Source organism: Dipodomys spectabilis, unplaced genomic scaffold, assembly GCF_019054845.1.
Source record: "Dipodomys spectabilis isolate Male_0828 unplaced genomic scaffold, ASM1905484v1 ptg000145l, whole genome shotgun sequence".
Classification (NCBI taxonomy): Eukaryota; Metazoa; Chordata; class Mammalia; order Rodentia; family Heteromyidae; genus Dipodomys; species Dipodomys spectabilis.
This window is the reverse complement of record NW_024870822.1, coordinates 14,914,053-14,932,787: the sequence shown is the minus strand read 5'-3', so window position 1 is coordinate 14,932,787 and position 18,735 is coordinate 14,914,053. Positions and strand designations below refer to the sequence as shown.

The window sequence follows — 18,735 nt, the reverse complement described above, 5'->3', positions numbered from 1 at the left end:
TATGGCAAGGGGGGAAAGGCAATGTGCATTGTTGAATGACAAAGGAAATGGGGCGGAAAATTAAAGAATCTTCCTACAATGGTGATGGGGTTGCGGACACCCCACAGTCGTGATTTGAAATCCAAAGAGGGTGGGGAGCTCATGGCTGTAGGGCTATTCTTACCATCTCCCTCCATCAAAAAAACAAAACACAAAAACTGCCTCTTAGTTCGTCTTCTGTGAGTGAGAAAATAGCCGTTTCATGACATCTGGTTATTGACAAGACCGGCAAATTGAGACTACTGATTGCACTGCCGAAAGAAAAAAAATATATACATATCCAGATTTCCTCTGCTCCCTTGAGTACTGTGTCTGGAGCTGAGTTCCGAACTTCTCCTTGTGTAGAAGTGTTTTCCCCAGCTACCGATCGTGACTTTTTTTTTTCTTGCATGAACTTGACGTTGTATTTGCAGGATTACAGTGCTTCGAAGGAAATGAATACACCACCAGCCAACAACCTGGAGGCGGCGGCGCCGGGCCATCGGGATAACCCGTGCGCGCCCCAGACCAGCCCGGAGCAAGAGCTTTCTGCGGCGACCGCCGCCGCCGCGCCGCCGCCGCCACGTGTGCCCAGGTCCGCTTCCACCGGAGCCCAAACTTTCCAGCCCTCGGATGCGCGAGCCTGCGAGGTAGACCGGCCAGGAGTGGGGTTTTGCAAACTCAGTGGCCAGCGGGAGCCGGCGGCCTCGGCGGCCCTCCGGGACTTAAGCGCAGGGCACGGCGGCGCGCAGGCCAACCTCCCTTCTGGGGGCGCGGGGCCTGGCAACGCGCTGCATTGTAAGATCCCAGCTCTACGCGGCCCGGAGGGGGATGCGAATGTGAGTGTGGGCAAGGGCACGCTGGAACACAACAATACCCCGGCCGTGGGCTGGGTGAACATGAGCCAGAGCACCGTGGTGCTGGGCACTGATGGAATCGCGTCGGTGCTTCCGGGCAGCGTGGCTACCTCGGCCACACAGGTAAGCTGGCCCGCAAGCCCGCCCTGCCTCCTCCCTCTCCAGCCGCGAGGCCAGGCGAGCCGAGCAGTGGCGGGTGCACGTGTGCTGATGGGGAGACGGGTTGGCAGTGCCCGGTGGGGGGGGGTGGATGCTGGGGACGCAGCTTTGGGGGCTTCGGAAGCTCGCACTGCTCTGGGGTTCAGGGTGAGAGGGCTGCAGTGGCCCAGCCGGGGGTGGGCTGGGGGGGGGGGGAGAGGAAGATCGGGGACGGGGTTGGGGGCGCGAACTGCCCCTTCCCAGCCTGGCTGGTAGTTATTGGCAATCAGGATGTAGATCCTCTCAGTAGTTGAAGCCAATAGATTCTAACCCTTTAAGCAGACCATTATGATTCTGCCTCCTTCTAAAATAACACAAAAAAATTAAAAAGAAAATCGTACAAAAGAAGCACAGAAAAGCCCACATGTGTGGCCGAGGTGGATAATAATTTCTATTCTCTAGCTTTTACACCTGTGACCTCCAGGAGAGGCAGTTTCACCTGAAGCTACTGAAACTCAAGCCTCTGGGCCTGTTACCTGGGTCCATTAGCAACCAGGTTATCTAATTTTGCCAACATAAGTTTTTGGGGGGAGAATTTTCCACCCTTAATGTGGACCTTTTCAGTTGTGGAAGCCTCTGCCAGCCTCCACCCCCCCCCCCCCCACCCACTTGGGAGCATATAAAAGCAAAGTCCAGTCTCTTCCTATTAGGGTTAGGGATAAAAGCACATCTCCCCTCTTTCCCTCCAGCCTCCTTCCTCCCTTCTTTGATTGCTTCTTTCTTCTGTCCTGCTTCACCACTCTAGCTCTTTCTTTTCCATATCCGGATTTATTTTTTCCTGTCTTCTCTCCCCTGGACTCTGGGGCTAGGCAGTTGTGCAGTGTGTGAAGGTGGGGGTGCGGTGGGGCATGGAGCAGACTAGAATTTGTGAAATGCAGGGGTTCATTCCTTAACTTCCGCACTGCGGCACAGGAGCTGGAACTCCCACCCTTTCAGCTCAGAAAGGATTGAAGGGTGGGGTTAAGGATGGAGACGGTCGGCAGAGGGAAGGAATGTAGGGAGGATGTTAGAGATGTGCACATTCTTGAGAGTACTTTTTTTCCCCCCAGGCCCTTGCCTGTTTCTGTTTGTGGCTTTCTGACACTCACCTAGCTCTTCTCCCCTTTCCAACGCCACTTCTTCTCTAGAGGGCTGCTGTTTAGCCTTCTTCTTGGCCAGTCATATAGGGTTGAGGCATTCAAAATTGTTAGTCTGAGTTGGAGGGTGACTAAAAATGTGGAAGTGGTGCTGGGGCCTTAGACCCTTAGAGCCCAGGTTTCTTGATGACTTTCTGAGTTCATCCAGGTGCCCCTGAGCCCCTCAGCTGTTTCTGCTTAGTAGTGAGGCATTCCAGAACCAGAGGCTGCGTCCAGAAAGCACCTTAGGGTGAGCTTGGAGAAGTGAGCTCCAAAGATTCACAGACTGCTGGAATCCAGCATGCTTTTTTTTTGGGGGGGGGGAATGACAGTTATTTTAAGCCCCTTATTTTACCCATGAGAACGCAGCAGTTCAGAAAGGGTAAATGGCTTGCCTGAGGCTAATCTATGTGACTAGTAGTAAAGATGGCACTCAGAGTGTCCAATGTCCTGTCTCTTACACATCCACCTTCTCTCTGTTCTCTCTCTGTTTCACCTCCAAGTCTCCATTTTGCTCATTTCTCTTGCACTAGGGTTGCAGGAGGCTTCCTTTAAATTAGCAGACCAGGCAGGTTCTCCTCTGATAGAGAAATGAGGCAAGGGCTCTGGCAGGCTTTAAGAAGCACCAAGGCTCCTTTTCAGCTTTTGTATGCACTTCAAAGGAAGAAAGTGCTGAAAAAAGGGGTGCAAGTGAGGATTTTTTGGGGTGTATTTGGGAGCTCTGTTAAGAATCTGCTTGCTGGGAAGTCTAGGCATGACATGGGAGCCTGCTTGTCAAATGAACTCTTGATGAGGGTTGGGTATGGAGTGACATGCTTGCAATCAAGGTACAAGTTCATGATTTGGGGAGAGAGCTGCTTGCTGGTGTGCTCTGATGGTAGAGTTTGGGGAAGAGGAATTTAGGGGATTTTTACATCAAAATCGAGTCCTGCTTGCTGACTCCCCGATTCAGGGTTGAGGGATGAGGCCCCTGCTTATAGGTGCATCTTTTTATTTTTTAATAGAATTGGGATCCTGCCTGCCGATGCATCCTCTGTTGAAAAGTGGGGGTCTTGCTTGCTGGGAAGGACCCTCCCTTGGGGGTGGGGAGGGATGGAATGTGGCCTGCTTGCTGGACCTAGCCAGGTCTGTTATCCAACAATGTGCTTTTCCGCCCCCAGGAGGACGAGCAAGGGGATGAGAATAAGGCCCGAGGGAACTGGTCCAGCAAACTGGACTTCATCCTGTCCATGGTGGGGTATGCAGTAGGGCTGGGCAATGTCTGGAGGTTTCCCTACCTGGCCTTCCAAAACGGGGGAGGTATGGCTTTTCAGCTCTTTCCGCCTGCGGCTCGGGCGGTGGGGTGGGTATCGGAGGGTTGGGGGTCGGGTAGGACCCAAAGCCCCACAGAAGCACGGGAGAGGGGGTGCCTGGGGCAGCTTCCTGGCACACTAGCTCCATCTCTGTAGGATTGAGTGGAAAACTGGAGGACAGGAGAGAACTAAATTGGTTGGCACTAGGTCCGGGAGGCTTTTATCAGGAGATGGGGTTAAGGGGAGGCATAGGACTCCCCCCACAACAATCCTCCACTGGTTCACTTTGGGGAGTTGGGTCCTGAACCAAGTAGACAATGACAGAAGGTCGTTGGACTCAAGTACTCAGGAAATGGGGCACTCTCGCGCCTCGCCCACTCTATACAGCCACTGGTCACGCGGTCTTGAAGCCCCAATTAAGATATTCTAGGTTATAATTTGGGAATCCGATTCTACAAAGGAGACTCTAAGATTGGGCACTCATTCCGGGGAATGAGAGACAGAGACCAGCCAGGGGGAGGAGGGAGAGGGGATGGGGGTGTAGGAATTCTCCCAGGCTTCTCAGAAGCACCCTCCCAAACACACCCTTCCTGGAAGAAAGCAGGACACATTTTCATTTTAGTAAACTCATTGAACAAATGCCGATTTTCCTTCCATTTGTCCTAACTGGATAAAAAAAAAAAAAAAGACGCTGATTTTGAACGAAGGAAACTGTTTCAAAGACGGGGAGAATGCCCGTAGGGGTGCATCAACCGCAGAATGCATTGTAGCTCTTTTGTATGCATTGAAAAGGGGCACAAGGCAGTCCAGGGCCCCTTGGCTTGTGTGCCGTGGGGTCACCTTCCCCCAAGTTCATCAGTCATCTCTGGGAGTAAGTATTCACACCTCAATCTCCCTTCCACATTTCAAAGACATCAAAGAGGCAAGAAACAAGTCACTTCGCCCTTAGTTTATTTATTTCCCCCTTTTGCTTACCTGAATTTGGAGAGGGGGAGGAACGGATGCTGTACCAGGGGATGGTGACAATGGGAAAATAGATGACCCCCTTCCATTCAAAATTAGAACACTCTGACAAATACTCATTAAGGACTAAAGAGCTTTTACAACCAGTGGTGCTTTGGAAACGAAATGATGTGCTGGCCACACAGATTTCGGCACTCCAGCTGGGTTTCCGTCCTGTTTTGCACAGAGCTCTCAGGACAGAGTGCTGGAAGTGCAAGCGCTCTTGTCGGGGAGGGAAAGGAAAACCCAACCAGCCCCAAGGGGAGGGGGAGGGTGATCCCGTCAAGTGAGCTTGGCCCTAGAAAGTGCCTGTGCTTTGATCGCTGCTGTTACTCAAAGTTCAGGAACTAGCAAGCTCTGAGCACCTCCCCCAGCCTGAGGCAGCTTTGTGAGCACTGCAGTACCAGACCCCTCTCCTGCCCCTCCTGCCAGCCCCGAGAGTGGTGTGGAAAGCGCAGCCCTTCCTACTACCTAGGAGCAGAACAGTTTCACTGTAAAGGGTGGGCCACAGCTTTCTTCCCTGAAGCACAGTGTTCTTTGACCCCGATCCATCTCTTTCAAATGTTAGCATTGTCCCCAAATCCTCCCAGACAAGCTGAAGAATCTTTGAAGGGAAGAGCCCTAGAGAAGTCTACAAGCCTGAGAAGGCTTACCTGGTACCTCGATCCTAGGTTAGGCCTTCTGGCAAAATACATATGGCTTTGGTGAATCCTGGAAGGGCTCAATTTGGGGAAATTGAAATGCTATAAGGAATAAAAACCTACCAGCACATAAGCCTTCGGCATCCTGTCTGGTGGGAAGTTGAAATAACAAAAACAAAAACGTGTTTCCATTCATACTTCTTGAAGCAAGACTCCAAATCAGCACACCAATAGCATCAGAAAAGGAGGTAAATTGACCTTAAGAGTATAGAGGAGCCTACCCCCCAGCTCAGAGGGTTAAAATGGGCCAGAAACCTGCCTTTGCCTCCCTAGACCTCACTTTCTATTCTTCCCCCCCAGGTGCTTTCCTCATCCCTTACCTGATGATGCTGGCACTGGCTGGATTGCCTATCTTCTTCTTAGAGGTTTCACTGGGTCAATTTGCCAGTCAGGGGCCAGTGTCTGTGTGGAAGGCCATCCCAGCTCTCCAAGGTGAGTCCACATTGTCTTTCAGCTTCCTCTGCCACTAGCAAGGAGATCTGCTTTTGAGATCCATAGACCTCACTTCCTCTTCCCTGTCTTTGGTCCTTCTAAAGAACTGGCCAAAATCATGGCTGTCATTCTTAGGTTCCTGGTAGAAGGTCTCAAAATCCCTGGTAAACCTACAGTCTACTTCATATTAGCACATCCATCGAAACAGAGTCCAGACCTATGTTCCCACCCCTGTGACTAGCTGAGAGATTTCCAGAGCCCCAAGGCTCTGAATGACGATCTGGATTTTCTGCTTTTGCAGGCTGTGGCATTGCAATGCTGATCATCTCTGTCCTGATAGCCATATACTACAATGTGATTATTTGCTACACACTTTTCTACTTGTTTGCCTCCTTTGTGTCTGTGCTACCCTGGGGCTCCTGCAACAACCCTTGGAACACGCCAGAATGCAAAGATAAAACCAAACTTTTACTAGGTAAGTTTAGCTATGTCTTGAATGTGACTGTTGTGAGTCATTCACGAGGATTATTCTAGCACTTACTATGCATGTCGGGCTCTATACTTGAGTCTGGCAACACAGCCAAACATACTTAATTCTAACATGTAAGAAGCTCATAATCCATGTAAGAATGATAAGCTCATAATCAAAGTTTTGTTTGCTCACAAATAGTTGGAGTGTTTGTTAAAAATGCAGTCACCTCTCTTACATAGGATGAGGATGGATTCAGCTTTTTTAGGTTGGGTGGAGCCTGCGTATTTGAAGGTTTTTTGTTTTGTTGGTCACCTGTCTTGAACTCAGGGGCTCAGTGCTGGGCATGTGCTCTACCACCTTGAGCCACACTTCCAGTTTTCTGGTGGTTAATTGGAGATAAGAGTTTCATGAACTATCCTCTTCCGACTGACTTTGAACCACAATCCTCAGATCTCAGCCTCCTGAGTAGCTAGGATTTATAGGTGTGAGCCACCTGTGAAATTTACAGGTTTACAAAGCTAGCTAGGATGTTATTTTGTTTCACAGTGACAGACTAACAGACCGGCCTGGGAGGTGGTTAGAAATCCCTTACTAGCCTTCCTGAATAAAAAGCTGCCTTTTGCCCAGATCCTGCATGGTACAATTCAAACAAGCAATCCTCCTAGGAGAGAGATACAAGTTAGTCCCAGGGGTCACATTGTGAAGTACTACTCAGTGCAAGATAAACATGAGTGTAGACATTTAGGCTTAGGTCTATTTTAGGAATATGTATCATATAGGGCCTGGAGGGGAAGCATGTTTGCTGGCAAGTTAGGGAATGTTCCTGAAAGATCTTTTCCAGTGTGACATCCACTGAGACTTGGTGATATTCCCTGAGACTTGAGGACTATGGGGAAACCAAGTCTCATGGGTGGAGGATAGGAGAGAACATGATGAGGAATAGGGCAAATATATAGGAAAGGCTCTCTCATCTAGAAGCCATTTCCGCTGCTAACTGGATCAGAAAACTTTTCTCTGGAACCTGATTCTCCTTATAGGAGAAATCAAAGTAATAATATTCTGTACCCTACTTTCTTATGGCCTCCTCTACTGAGAAAAGGCAGAAGGGAAATGATAGTAGCTGAAAAAGTTTAAACTCTACACACAGATGATGCTAGTATCAGTTACTTTGGGTCTGGGTGTTGTCAGCTCTTCAGCTCAAGGCTAGCACTCTACCTCTTGAGCCACAGCACCACTTCCTGCTTTTTCTGCTTATGTGGTGCTGAGGAATTGAACCTAGAGTCTCATGCATGCAAGGCAAGCACTTTACCACTGAGCCACCTTCCCAGCCCAGGTCTGGTCTTTTAATGAGGACCAAAGGCAAGAGGTCTCTCCTTTCCCTGAGACAAGTGGCTGTGTTCTCCCCATAATTGGCTCTTACTGCTGGCCTCCCTAAAGACCTCTTTCCCCTATTGTCTGATTGTCCAACTAGGGCATTATTTGACTCTTTGAATATGTTAACAGCAAAAGATAATTCTTCCTTCCTACAGGCCCAAGAGAGATACATACACTTAAAGACAGTCATTCTCAGTGTGCTAACCTTTACACATATGTGCATGTGCCTTCCTATCATGTCAGACTGAAGAACTACTTACCATTAAATTTGAGCAGTGCACCTGGAATCATATGGGTGCAGTTCTCTAGTTATATAATCAGGACTGATGTGTCCCTCAACCTTCCAGGGTCTCAGTATCCTATGACAATTTCCCTGTTGATGATCTTTTAGGTTAGAACAGTGCTTCTTAAACCTAGATGCTGCATATCATAATCATGGGGTATGGGACTACAAAGTTGAACATAATTAGGCACTACCCCAAACCGATTAAAAAAAAAAATCATACTACCTGGGAATGGAGGCAAGGACTCTATGTCAAATTTTCCAGGCACAACTAAGAGGGTAGAACCATGAGGTTGTTTACTTCCTTTTATTTTTGTTTATTGATTTCTTTGGTGCTAGGACTTAACTCAGGGCCTTGTGTATGCTAAGCACAGGCCCTACTACTGAGCTCTTCCTCAGCCCTTAATTGGACTTCCTTACCCAGTTTTGGTGTAGAGTGGTCCATCTTCTTTGGCTCTACAAAGAGCCCTCTAAAGAGCTATGGTTTTGGGGCATCCTGCTTGGTAACCCTGGTCAGAGTCACAACCAACCATTTGCTGGCAGAATAGTTTCCTGAAAATGGCTATCATGTTAAACAAAGTGCATTTTGCAAGGAGGGGGTCTGGAGTGGAGAAATACATCATGGTCATAGGCCATCCCAGCATGCTACTGTTCCTTTCCAGATTGTGTCTGGAAGAGAAGTCACTTTCCAAGAGAGAATTTGCTGTTCGTGATTCAGCATTTGGGGGATGCGTTGTGGGGACTTGCCGCAGGGTACACATGAGTCATAGAGATCGTGCTCTGCTGCTGTCCTCCAGCCAGGACAGAAGTTCAGAAACACCACTGTCCTCTACTTATCTGTGTGCAGCATCTTGAATCTTAGTAACTATCAGCACTTATTACACGCCATGATTGTTAAACACTTTTATTATCGACAATAAGATGGACAACAAATTGACATGAGTTCCTTTGTTGTTTTCATTTTACAGGTGAACAAAAAATAACTTGAGACCAAGGTCAGAGTTAGTTGTGTGGTAGACCCAGGTTTCTGAACCCAAGTTTGCCTGCCTTGCAAGAAGGCCGTGCTCTTAACCACTATGCTAAATGCTTTCCAGTCTACAAAGCAGCTTCATGAATGGTATTTCTGTTATTCCTGATAGGAGCCCCATGAATTGGTCCAAATGGCATGGGCACTATTTTGAAGGCAACTGAATGGACTCTTAGGCTCAAGTTGTATTAGGACAGACCAGCCCTGGAACTTTGGTCTCATGACCCAAGATTCTCAAAGGGTTCTCAAAGAATCTTTAGTCCAGAATTTCTATAGTCTGAGCAAAGTGGTATAATTTGGTGTGTTTCCTAAATGATGTTTGTGGTTGAAGTTCTATGAGATATGTTGGAACTTTGTGTAAATAGCAGTTTAACTTAGCAGTTCTGCTTCTGGGAATCTATCTTAAGGGAGAAACTAGAGACAGGTAAGTACTATATAAGACTGTTAACTGGGGCTGGGAAGGTGGCTCAGTGGTAGAGCGCTTGCCTTGCATGCATGAGGCCCTGGGTTCGATTCCTCAGCACCACATAAACAGAAAAAATAAAAAAGCCAGAAGTGGCACTGTAGCTCAAGTGGTAGAGTGCTAGCCTTGAGCTGAAGAGCTGAGGGACAGTGCCCAGGTCCAGAGTTCAGGCCTCATAACTGGACCCCCCCCCCAAAAAAAAAGAAAAAAAATAAGACTATTAACTGTTAGTCATACTTTCAGCATTAGAAAACAGCACACTTAAACGTGTAACAAAATACACATAATGATCTACTAATTCCATAGCTCACAATAATCTACAGTTCATCCATAGGATAAAGCATTCTGTACTCATTAAAAATGACTTAGGGCTGGGAAGGTGGCTCAGTGGTAGAGTGCTTGCCTTGCCTGCATGAGGCCCTGGCTTCAATTCCTCAGCACCACATAAGCAGAAAAAGCCAGAAGTGGTGCTGTGGCTCAAGTGGTACAAGGATAGCCTTGAGCTGAAGAGCTGAGAGACAGTGCCCAGGCTCAGAGTTCAGGACCCATGACTGACAAAAAAAAAAAAAAGACTTCATAGAACATAGGAAAAGCCTTACTATATTACATTACACGTTAGACCAAGATGAAGATGTATAGTATAATTTTATCTTTACTATAAGAGTAATACAGATGAATTTATGTATGTGTATAAAGAGAGGAGAGAGAAGGAGAGAAGGAGAAAACAAAAACAGAAAGGTTGTGCTCAGAATATTAACAAAAATGTAATTGGGATAATTCTTTTCTACATTTTTTATCATGGACATGAATTTATTGAATATGTGTATTAGTTTTTTTTAAAGCAAGTTAAGCATATTGGCTGGACCAGCCAACCCAGTGGATTATGGTCCAAGAGGCAGGAACCCTACCCTGCTATGGTTTCATGGTGTTTGCAGTTTGGCTTACAGGAAATATGGAAGGCAGAGTAAAGACAGACACAGCTAAGCTTCTAGTCCACTGGTACAAACCCGGAAAACCATAAAGCTCTGAGCACAAAGGGACAATGAACACTTTTCACTATGATTATTCCCTGAGAGCTCGTGGACAGGATGGGTAAATGCTATCTAATTCTTAGTCAGGGCTTTAATTTTGTTTCTGTTGTTGTTTTAAATGAGGTGTCGGCCGCCTCTCTTTCTTCATGCAGCCCCTCCATCTATCATTCTCTGTGTTATCTGCACTTGGGTGAGCTGCACAGATCCAGGTAGCTTTATAGTCTCTCTGCTTTGCTGGACAATTGGGAGTCCAGACAACAGATATTCTCAGACCATTTCCCAAATGGACATACTGATAAGGAAATGAAAAACCTGCTTCCCACCAGTGTCCTTCAGCTGACCTTCGGGCACACTCTTTCCCTATGAAGCTCATGACTAGCCACCACTTGGGACAGCTGGGCCAAGGGACATCCAGGGAGACAAGGGATAAACGGCTGCCATGTGACCTTCTGTGGCAGTGGGTAGATGTTTGCCCCATACCTCCCTCTCAGTGCTGCTGGAGCATGCTACCTGGGGACCATGTTTCACAGTGGAGATGCCTGGGGATGCCCCAGAGGAGAGACCTGAGTTCTCCCATGTGGAGAAGTAGACTTTGCCATGAATTTTCTACAGGGCTGTTCACAGGTGAAGCTCCTTCTTTAAGACAACCCTCGAGGTATCCTTTGTGGAGAATGAGTAATCTGTGCCCTGTCCAATGAGACCAGAAACTGTTTTGTGCAAATGGGAGCTAGCTCACTTCAAATGAGAACACCATAAATACCATTTCTATTCTTGAAATGGCTTAATTTTCATTAGAACTTTAATTAAATGATTCCTTTTCTCCCTAGCCTTTCATGTGCTTTCATTTATTAATAATTGCCCGCGTAAAGAGAATCCCATTCCAACAGCTTTCCAATTTAGCACGATCATTATCGCTGTTCTTTGTTCGGGGTTGCTGGGCCACAGCGTTCTCCACTGAGAAGGCCCATCACTCTTTTTCTGGCAGACCTACAGGAGGAGCTGAGAAGCAGGCGCCTGACCCCCAGTGGAAGATAGGGATATTGCAGGAGGTTTGAGGCTGCAAGGAGAGAGCAAAGCATAGTTCCTCCGTTGCCGCAGGAAGAGGTGACCTTGTGCTGCTGCAGTGGGCAGGATCCGTAGACATCCAGAGGTTGTCTGTAGGGAAGACACGCGAGTGCGTGCTCCACAGTGGCAATTTTAGAAGTTGGCGACTTGATGTTCGCCCGTATGTTGATGATCTCTTCAGTTTTAGGGGATGGATGGCTGGAGGATGAGAAATACTTCCTGCGCTTATTTACTGAAAAGGAATATGGATAGAGCTTTGGCTGCCTTCATGCTCGCTGCTGCTGGGGGAAAAATTGTTCTGCTCAACATTTGTTAGCTATTAATCTGGGAATCCAGAACTAGTTACTTGATTAAGTTAAAGAAGATAATATAGAATAGGAAAGTACTCAGAGACATCTACAAGCAGAAGTTGTTAGATATTTTGTTATTGTTGCTGTTATTGTTACGTGTGTGTGCGCGCGCGTGCCAATCCTGGGGCTGGAACTCAGGGCCTAGGTGCCATCCCTGAGCTTTTATGTTCAAGGCTAGTACTGTAACATTTGAGCCATAGCTTTGCTTTTGGCTTTTTGGTGGTTAATTAGAAATGAGACTCATGGACTTTCCTGTCTGGGTTGGCTTTGAACTGTGATCCTTAGATCTCAGCCTTCTGAGTAGCTAAGATTAGCGAGTCACTGGCTCTCAGCTGTTAGATTTTTATTTTATTTCATTTTTTTGGTCACGGGGCTTGAATCCAAGGCCTAGGCGCTATCCCTGAGGTGTTTTTTGTTTGTTTGTTTGTTCTTTGCTTAAGGATAGCTCTCTACCACTTTAAGCCACAAATCTACTTCCAGTTTTCTGGTGGTTAATTGGAGATAAGAGTTAAACTGTGAATCTCAGATCTCAGCCTCCTGAGTAGCTAGGATTACAGGTGTAAGCCACCTGTGCCCAGCTGACTGTCAGAGATTGTAAGGAGATATCTGGCAATATTCCAGAGACATGTTTGTGTTTTGCTTTGGGGGAGAGGGCATGTCTGCCCCTGGAATTTAGGGAGCAGATGTCAGACCTGCTGCTCAATGTCCTGAAGTATTCAGGGCAGCTTCCCATGCCAAAAGAATTATCTGACCCCAAATGTCACTAGTAAGGAGAAATAGTAGATTGAAGAGCTAACCAAAAGGAAGGGATTCTCAGAATTGTTTTAGTGTTTACCAGATATACTAGGGGATGAGCTGTTGCCGTAGGTAATTCCCAGCAGGGCAATGGAGTTTATTTTTAGGTGAGGGGAGAATGTGGTACACTAGATATGTTCACTCAATGAAAAGGCATAATGAATAAGGATGATTGAATTAGAATAAAATTTGAGTGTAAATCAGGTGCCAGGCATCCTGAATTTTTTTTGTACTTGTCCTTGGGCTTGAATTCACAGTCTGGGAGCTGTCCCTGAGCTTCTTCTCAATGCCGGTACTCTACCACTTGAGCCACAGCTCCACTTCTGGCTTTTGTAGTAGTTTACTGGAGATAAGGGTCTCACAGACTTTCTTGCCCAGGCTGGTTTTGGACAGTGATCCTCAGATCTCAGCCTCCTAGTATTTTGTGAAATTTTGAAATTGCCAGTCTCATTTAATTTAATCATTGCAACGGTGCTATAAACTAGCCACAACTATTATGAGGGAATGCTGGCTTGGACAGAAAAAGAAACTCCTTTGAACTGTCATAACTAGTAAAACTCCTGAACTCAGATGCCTTGCCCACCCAGCTAGCCTTGCCCACCTCTATTGGGTGTAAATTGGGAGCACATACACCAGACAGCCACTATGTGTGCCAGTACTGGGATTTGAACTCAAGACCTTGCTTTCTTGGTTGGCTTTTTCATTCAAGGCTGGCACTCTACCAATTGAGCCACAGTTGTACTTCCAGCTTTTTGCTGGTTAATTGGAGATGAGAGTCACTTAGATTTGTAGTTTTAAACCTGGGCTGGCTTCAAACTACAATCCTTAGATTTCAGTCTTCTGAGTAGCTAGGATTACAGGTATGTACCACCAGCACCCAGTTTGCATATTTTTTTAAAAAAGAATTCATGATATTTAAAACAATCTTATTATATTTCTATGATTTACAAAAAGAAATTTCATATAAATAGTCACATTTTTGGCATCTCCTGTCAGAATAGCTGGAAAAGCAAAGTCGTGGTCTCTTCCCACTCTGTTCTCCTCTGTCTCCTTTTGTGTCTCCATCCTGGAATCTTTTGGTGTTGGAGCTCATGATTCTTGCTCCGTATTTCAGCATCATATAGTTAAGAGCAAGGACTTCAAAGAGATCCAGTTTATGATTGTGCTAGCTTTATGTATGCATGACCTTGGGAAGACACTGCATCTTTCTGTTGCACTTTTGGAACATAGATAATCACAACGCCAGCCTCATATAGGTCAATGCCTTGTGGTGCCCCGGTTATAGTGTCTTCCAGCTTGTCAGTTCTCATTCCTCACTTATGCCTTTATAAAACATTCCTTTTAGTTCTGATAGATTCTGTATTAAAGTATTTGTCTGTCTATTTGTATTTTAATGCTGTTAGAAAGACGCTGTACTATGACCAGAAAGACTTCAACTTATTCCTACTTCAAGTGAAGATAATGTATTCTTCTAGGCCTTGATGAAGACTTTATGAGCTAGTAATTGTTTTAAAGGTCCAGCATAGTGCTTGATGCACTACCACATACCGAGTTGCTTTTCTCTTCTTATCCCAGGTCTTCTTAACCTCACCACTGTTAACATTTGGGACTGATAACTTCGTTGTAGGGGGCTGACCTGTGTCTCTGGGGTACTTAGTAATGTCCCTCCCTCAGGAGCACTCAGCCTCCCAAGTGTGAGCATGAAATATGCCTCCACACATCATCAAATGGCCCGTGGTCCTGCAATTCACTGACAAACAGGAGGTTAGATTAACAGCACACAGTGTGGCTGCTGGATCCACTGACCCAAGTGAAGTTAGGGAGTACACAGCAGGTGTATCACAGAGTACTTACTGTGTGTCAGTTGTGGTACTGGGCCGTGGGCCCAAGGTGAACTTGATCGTACTGGGGTTTAAACTCAGCTCTTGCTTGGCGTTTTCACTCAAAGGTAGGCACTCTAATCCCCAAGCCATGCCTCCACTTTCAGCTCTTTGCTGGTTAATTGGAGATGAGAATGTCTCAGATTTATCTGGCTTTGAACCTTAATTCTCAGATCTCAGTCTCTTGAGTGGCTAGGATTCTAGGCATGAGCCACCAGTGCCCAGGCCTTGTGTTTTCTAGGCAGGAGCACCACCATTTGGGCGACTCCCCAGTCCCAAGGTAAATTGGAATGAACCTTGTATAGCAGTAGCCATTCATGATGCTTCATTATCTTTGATTAAATTAATTTCTATAGTTCATTTGTCTTCTATAATGTAATACAAATCTAGGATTCAACTCTGATTCTCTTCCTCACTACTACAATAGATCTACTTAACCTCTTTTTCTGTTTCGTTATTTAAGCAATAGAGATACTACCCCTTGCTTGTTTTTTAAAATTAATTTTATTTATTTTTTTGTTTATATGGTACCAAGGAATCGAACCCAAGGCCTCATAAATGCTAAGCAAGCATTCTACCACTAAGCCACATTCTTAGCCTGTGCTTAGGTTGTTGTCAAGATTAAATGAGGTAATTTTACAAAGTGATTAGTCCTTCACACGGAGAATACTCCATAAATGTGAGTCTGTGTTATCAGTACAGGGCGCCACAGTGATCACCAGGCCCCATAATCAATACAGCGTCATTCTGTGGCCCTTGTATATGTTATTCAATTCATATGCTTCCAGAGCTACTTCCAAATAGTGGGTGGATGTTTTTGGTTTTCAATGGGTAGAGGCAGGCATATGCCATCTGCACAGATTTCATTGTTTCTATCCCATGCTCTCCTGAACAGATTCCTGTGTCATCACTGATCACCCCAAAATCCAGATCAAGAATTCAACTTTCTGCATGACTGCCTATCCCAACTTGACAATGGTGAACTTCACCAGCCAGGCCAATAAGACGTTTGTCAGTGGGAGTGAAGAGTACTTCAAGTAAGATGGCTGGTCTTTGGGGGTGGGGTCAGACTTTCTTAGAGCAGCCCAGAGAATTAGCAAGCATCAAATTGACAGATTGAAGTGTGACTCCTGGGGTCGGGGGAATGGGTCCCTGCCCTCTGCATCCTCTGCATGTACTGTAATGATTAGAGAGGAAGACTTTCCCGGGTTGTCTTCCAAAGGAACATTGTGCACTGTAGGCCTGGAGGTGAGTGTTGATCTAGTGATGGCTGGTGGTAACAAAAATCATTGCTTCTATAATTTATCATGCTGATTAAAAACAAAGTCAACCCACACCCAAGACAGGCCACTCATTTTATTTTATTTTGTTTTAGTCTGTTGTGGGGCTTGAACTCAGAGCCTGGGTGCTGTCCCTGAGCTCTTTGGCTCAAGGCTATCGCTCTACCACTTTGAGCTAAAGCTTTACTTCCGGTTTTTCAGGAGATAAGAGTCTCATGGAGACTTTTCTGCCCTGGCTGGCTTTGAACCAACCACAATTCTCAGATCTCAGCCTCCTGAGTAGCGAGGATTATAGGCAGGAGCCAGTGGTGCCCATTTAAAATGGTATCAATATAATTCCCACAAAGCAATGGCGCCAAGTAAAACACAAATGGCCTTGACTTAGATAATAATAAGAATTAGTCCCTGATATCTCAGTATTAATTCCATTAATTGCTATGCAGCTTTTCTCTCCTGCATGTAGGCAGAGGTACAAGGCTGAACCCTGCAGGGCGAAAGCAAAGCAAAGCTGAATTATTAAATAATCTTTCTTTTTTTTCCCCTTTTAAAGATGAGGTATCCTGGGGAGAGTGTGAGTGGGCTTTACCTTTACCCTGATCAATAAGAAACTGCGTGTGCCCTGGTGGTACTGGGCAAAATCTGACCACACCTTTTTGTGAAGTTAAGGGTAGCAGAAAGGCAAACCTGCTTTCGGTGGTTTTTTACTAATCTCCAGGGCCAATCTTCAGGGGGAAAAATGGTAGCAAGAATGTTTGGGGACTGTTCCAAGTTCTTTAAGAGTAGTTGAGATGATGAAGGTGCTAAGTGATTGTCCACATGTTTCACACATTTGCAGGATGGGAGCATGGGGAAGTGAAATACGGTCCCCCAAATTTTGTCTTGTAGCCAAGTTCCACTTTTTTCAATCCCCATCTCTCCCTCCTCCTCCTCCCCCCACCCCCGGGACTGAGGAGCAAATCTAGGGCCTCGAACCTGCTATGCAAGAGCTTTACCACATAGCTGTCCTCCTACTCTCTTTGGTTGGTTCTTACTCAACTCTCGAGCCTAGGTGGCTCCAAGGGTTGAGGCTGTTGCTGCACAGCCCTGCCTCCTTCCTGTTCTGAGAAGCATGGCTGTGTGCACAGAGCAGCCTCATGGCTAGAGAGCAAGAAGGGGTATTCTGCCCACTTCCATCCCCCAGCCCTCCCCCCTCCACCAGTTTGTTCTTATTTCTTGGCGAGTCAAAACATTCTATGGTACCTCAGTCTAAATTCTAGATGGTACTTTGGGCAAGTCACAGAAAAATGTTGACTTAGAAACACAGCAGCCTCATACAGGATGTGTGGTGGATTGGCGCTGAGTCGAAGGGATGGTTGGAATCTGCCATTAGGATTCATTGTCTCTGAAGCTGCCACCTGTCCTCAGGAGTAAAGCTACTGCACTAGCCATCCAGCCAGGCTCCACTTACCTGAGAGGGATGTGGAGAGGCCAGTCAGATAATGTCTGCATGGGGTAACATGAGTTGCTAGCAGCAGCAGCAGCAGCAGCAACGGATAACCAGAAATCCCTTCTGTGAACAGCTGCTTATCTGTGTGGAATCTGAGCCCTGAGTTAGGTCTGGCCAGCCCCACTTTTACATTTCAGCAAGCTTCAGACTCAACCTATGTCCAAGGCAACCTGAACTGAAACACAAAACAGTCTTTTAGCAGAAGCAGTTTCCACTACATAGTACAAGTATATAAATCCTATTGGAATACAGCTCCTAAGAGTAGAGCAATGCAGAAAGCATACAGAAATCACCCTTGACAGATTAGAATCCTTCCTGCCTTCCTGCCTTCCTGCCTGCGTACCTGCCTGCCTGCCTTCCTTCCTTCCTTCCCACCTTCCTTCCTTCCTTCCTTCCTTTGTCCTTCCCATCTCCCTCCCAGGATCCTTCCCTCCTTCCCACCCTCTCTTTTTCTCTCTCTTCTTTCCTTTTTCTTTTTTTTTGTACAGGGTCTCCCCATGTAGCTCAGGTTTATCTTCCAACTTTCGATCCTCCTGAGACAACCTCTAGAGAGTTGGGATTGTAAGCATGAAGCACCATGCTCAGCAGTTTAGAATTTTGATTACACTTCTGTAAAGCAATTTCAGATGATGGTGTGCTGACCATCTCGCACAGAGTCCTATTGAGGGCCTACTGTAGCCCCTCAGCACATAATTAAGAGAAGTGGATGTCTCTGTAGACAGCTGTGAGTGAGAGCCCAGACCTGCCAATCCATTCTAACTCGATCTGATGAGGCCCCTGATGAGGAGAGTGTGGGAGGTGGTGGATGTGCTCAAGGCTTCCGGCTGTGCTAAGGGATTAAAGCCTACAGACCACCATCTCCCTCTCTTCTTTTTCTTCTTCTTCTTCTTTTTTGGCCCTCCTTTCCCTCTCCTCTTTCTGATTTTTTAGGTACTTTGTGCTGAAGATTTCTGCTGGGATCGAATATCCTGGTGAGATCAGGTGGCCGCTAGCCTTCTGCCTTTTCCTGGCTTGGGTAATTGTGTACGCATCCCTGGCTAAAGGAATCAAGACTTCAGGAAAAGTAAGCATTTGGATTTAACTAAGCAAGAGAAAGGGTTGGGGCTACTTGCAGCAGGTTGTGTCCTGAGCAGGCAGCAGAGCGTAGGAAGAGAGGCAGTAGAATTAGATGTGAAATCATTCTAATTCTGCCCCGCTGTAGCTATGGGGCTGTGGGTAAGCGGCTTCACTCCTCCCTGTAGAATTGGGATGGATGCCCCTGTCTTGCAGGGGCATTTAAAGGACTCAATGAGGCAAACGTGTACTGAGCTCTCAAGGTATGGCAAGGATGCTGTGATTAGCGTCATCTTTCTCTATTAGGGGCTACTACTCACTCCACTGATGGAGGCTCTCACCTAAGATTTTTGTTGCTTTCCTTAAACTCTGTAATTTATGCTCTAGGTGTTTGCCTCCTGGTCTGGTTGTCAGATCAACTATTGCTTGTATGGAGGAGTTGGATAGCCAGGTGTTGGGGGCTCATTCCTGTAATCCTAGCTACTCCAGAGGATGAGATCTGAGGATCACAATTTGAAGCCAGCCTGAGCAGGAAAGTCTGTGAGACTCTTATCTCCAATT

The 18,735-nt window shown here is 46.4% G+C and overlaps 1 protein-coding gene across 1 annotated transcript in view; it reads left to right on the top strand.

Annotated features, from left to right (window-relative positions):
• The first annotated feature begins 451 nt into the window (after nt 1-451).
• Slc6a5 (solute carrier family 6 member 5) overlaps nt 452-18,735 on the top strand; it is a 51,849-nt gene continuing 33,565 nt past the window's right edge. Inside the window, exons 1-6 of the mRNA XM_042691499.1 lie at nt 452-998; nt 3,349-3,487; nt 5,484-5,615; nt 5,917-6,090; nt 15,251-15,392; nt 18,052-18,184. Of these exons, the coding sequence (XP_042547433.1) occupies nt 474-998; nt 3,349-3,487; nt 5,484-5,615; nt 5,917-6,090; nt 15,251-15,392; nt 18,052-18,184 (1,245 nt within the window). The 5' untranslated portion in view covers nt 452-473. The remainder of the gene's footprint in view (nt 999-3,348; nt 3,488-5,483; nt 5,616-5,916; nt 6,091-15,250; nt 15,393-18,051; nt 18,185-18,735) is intronic.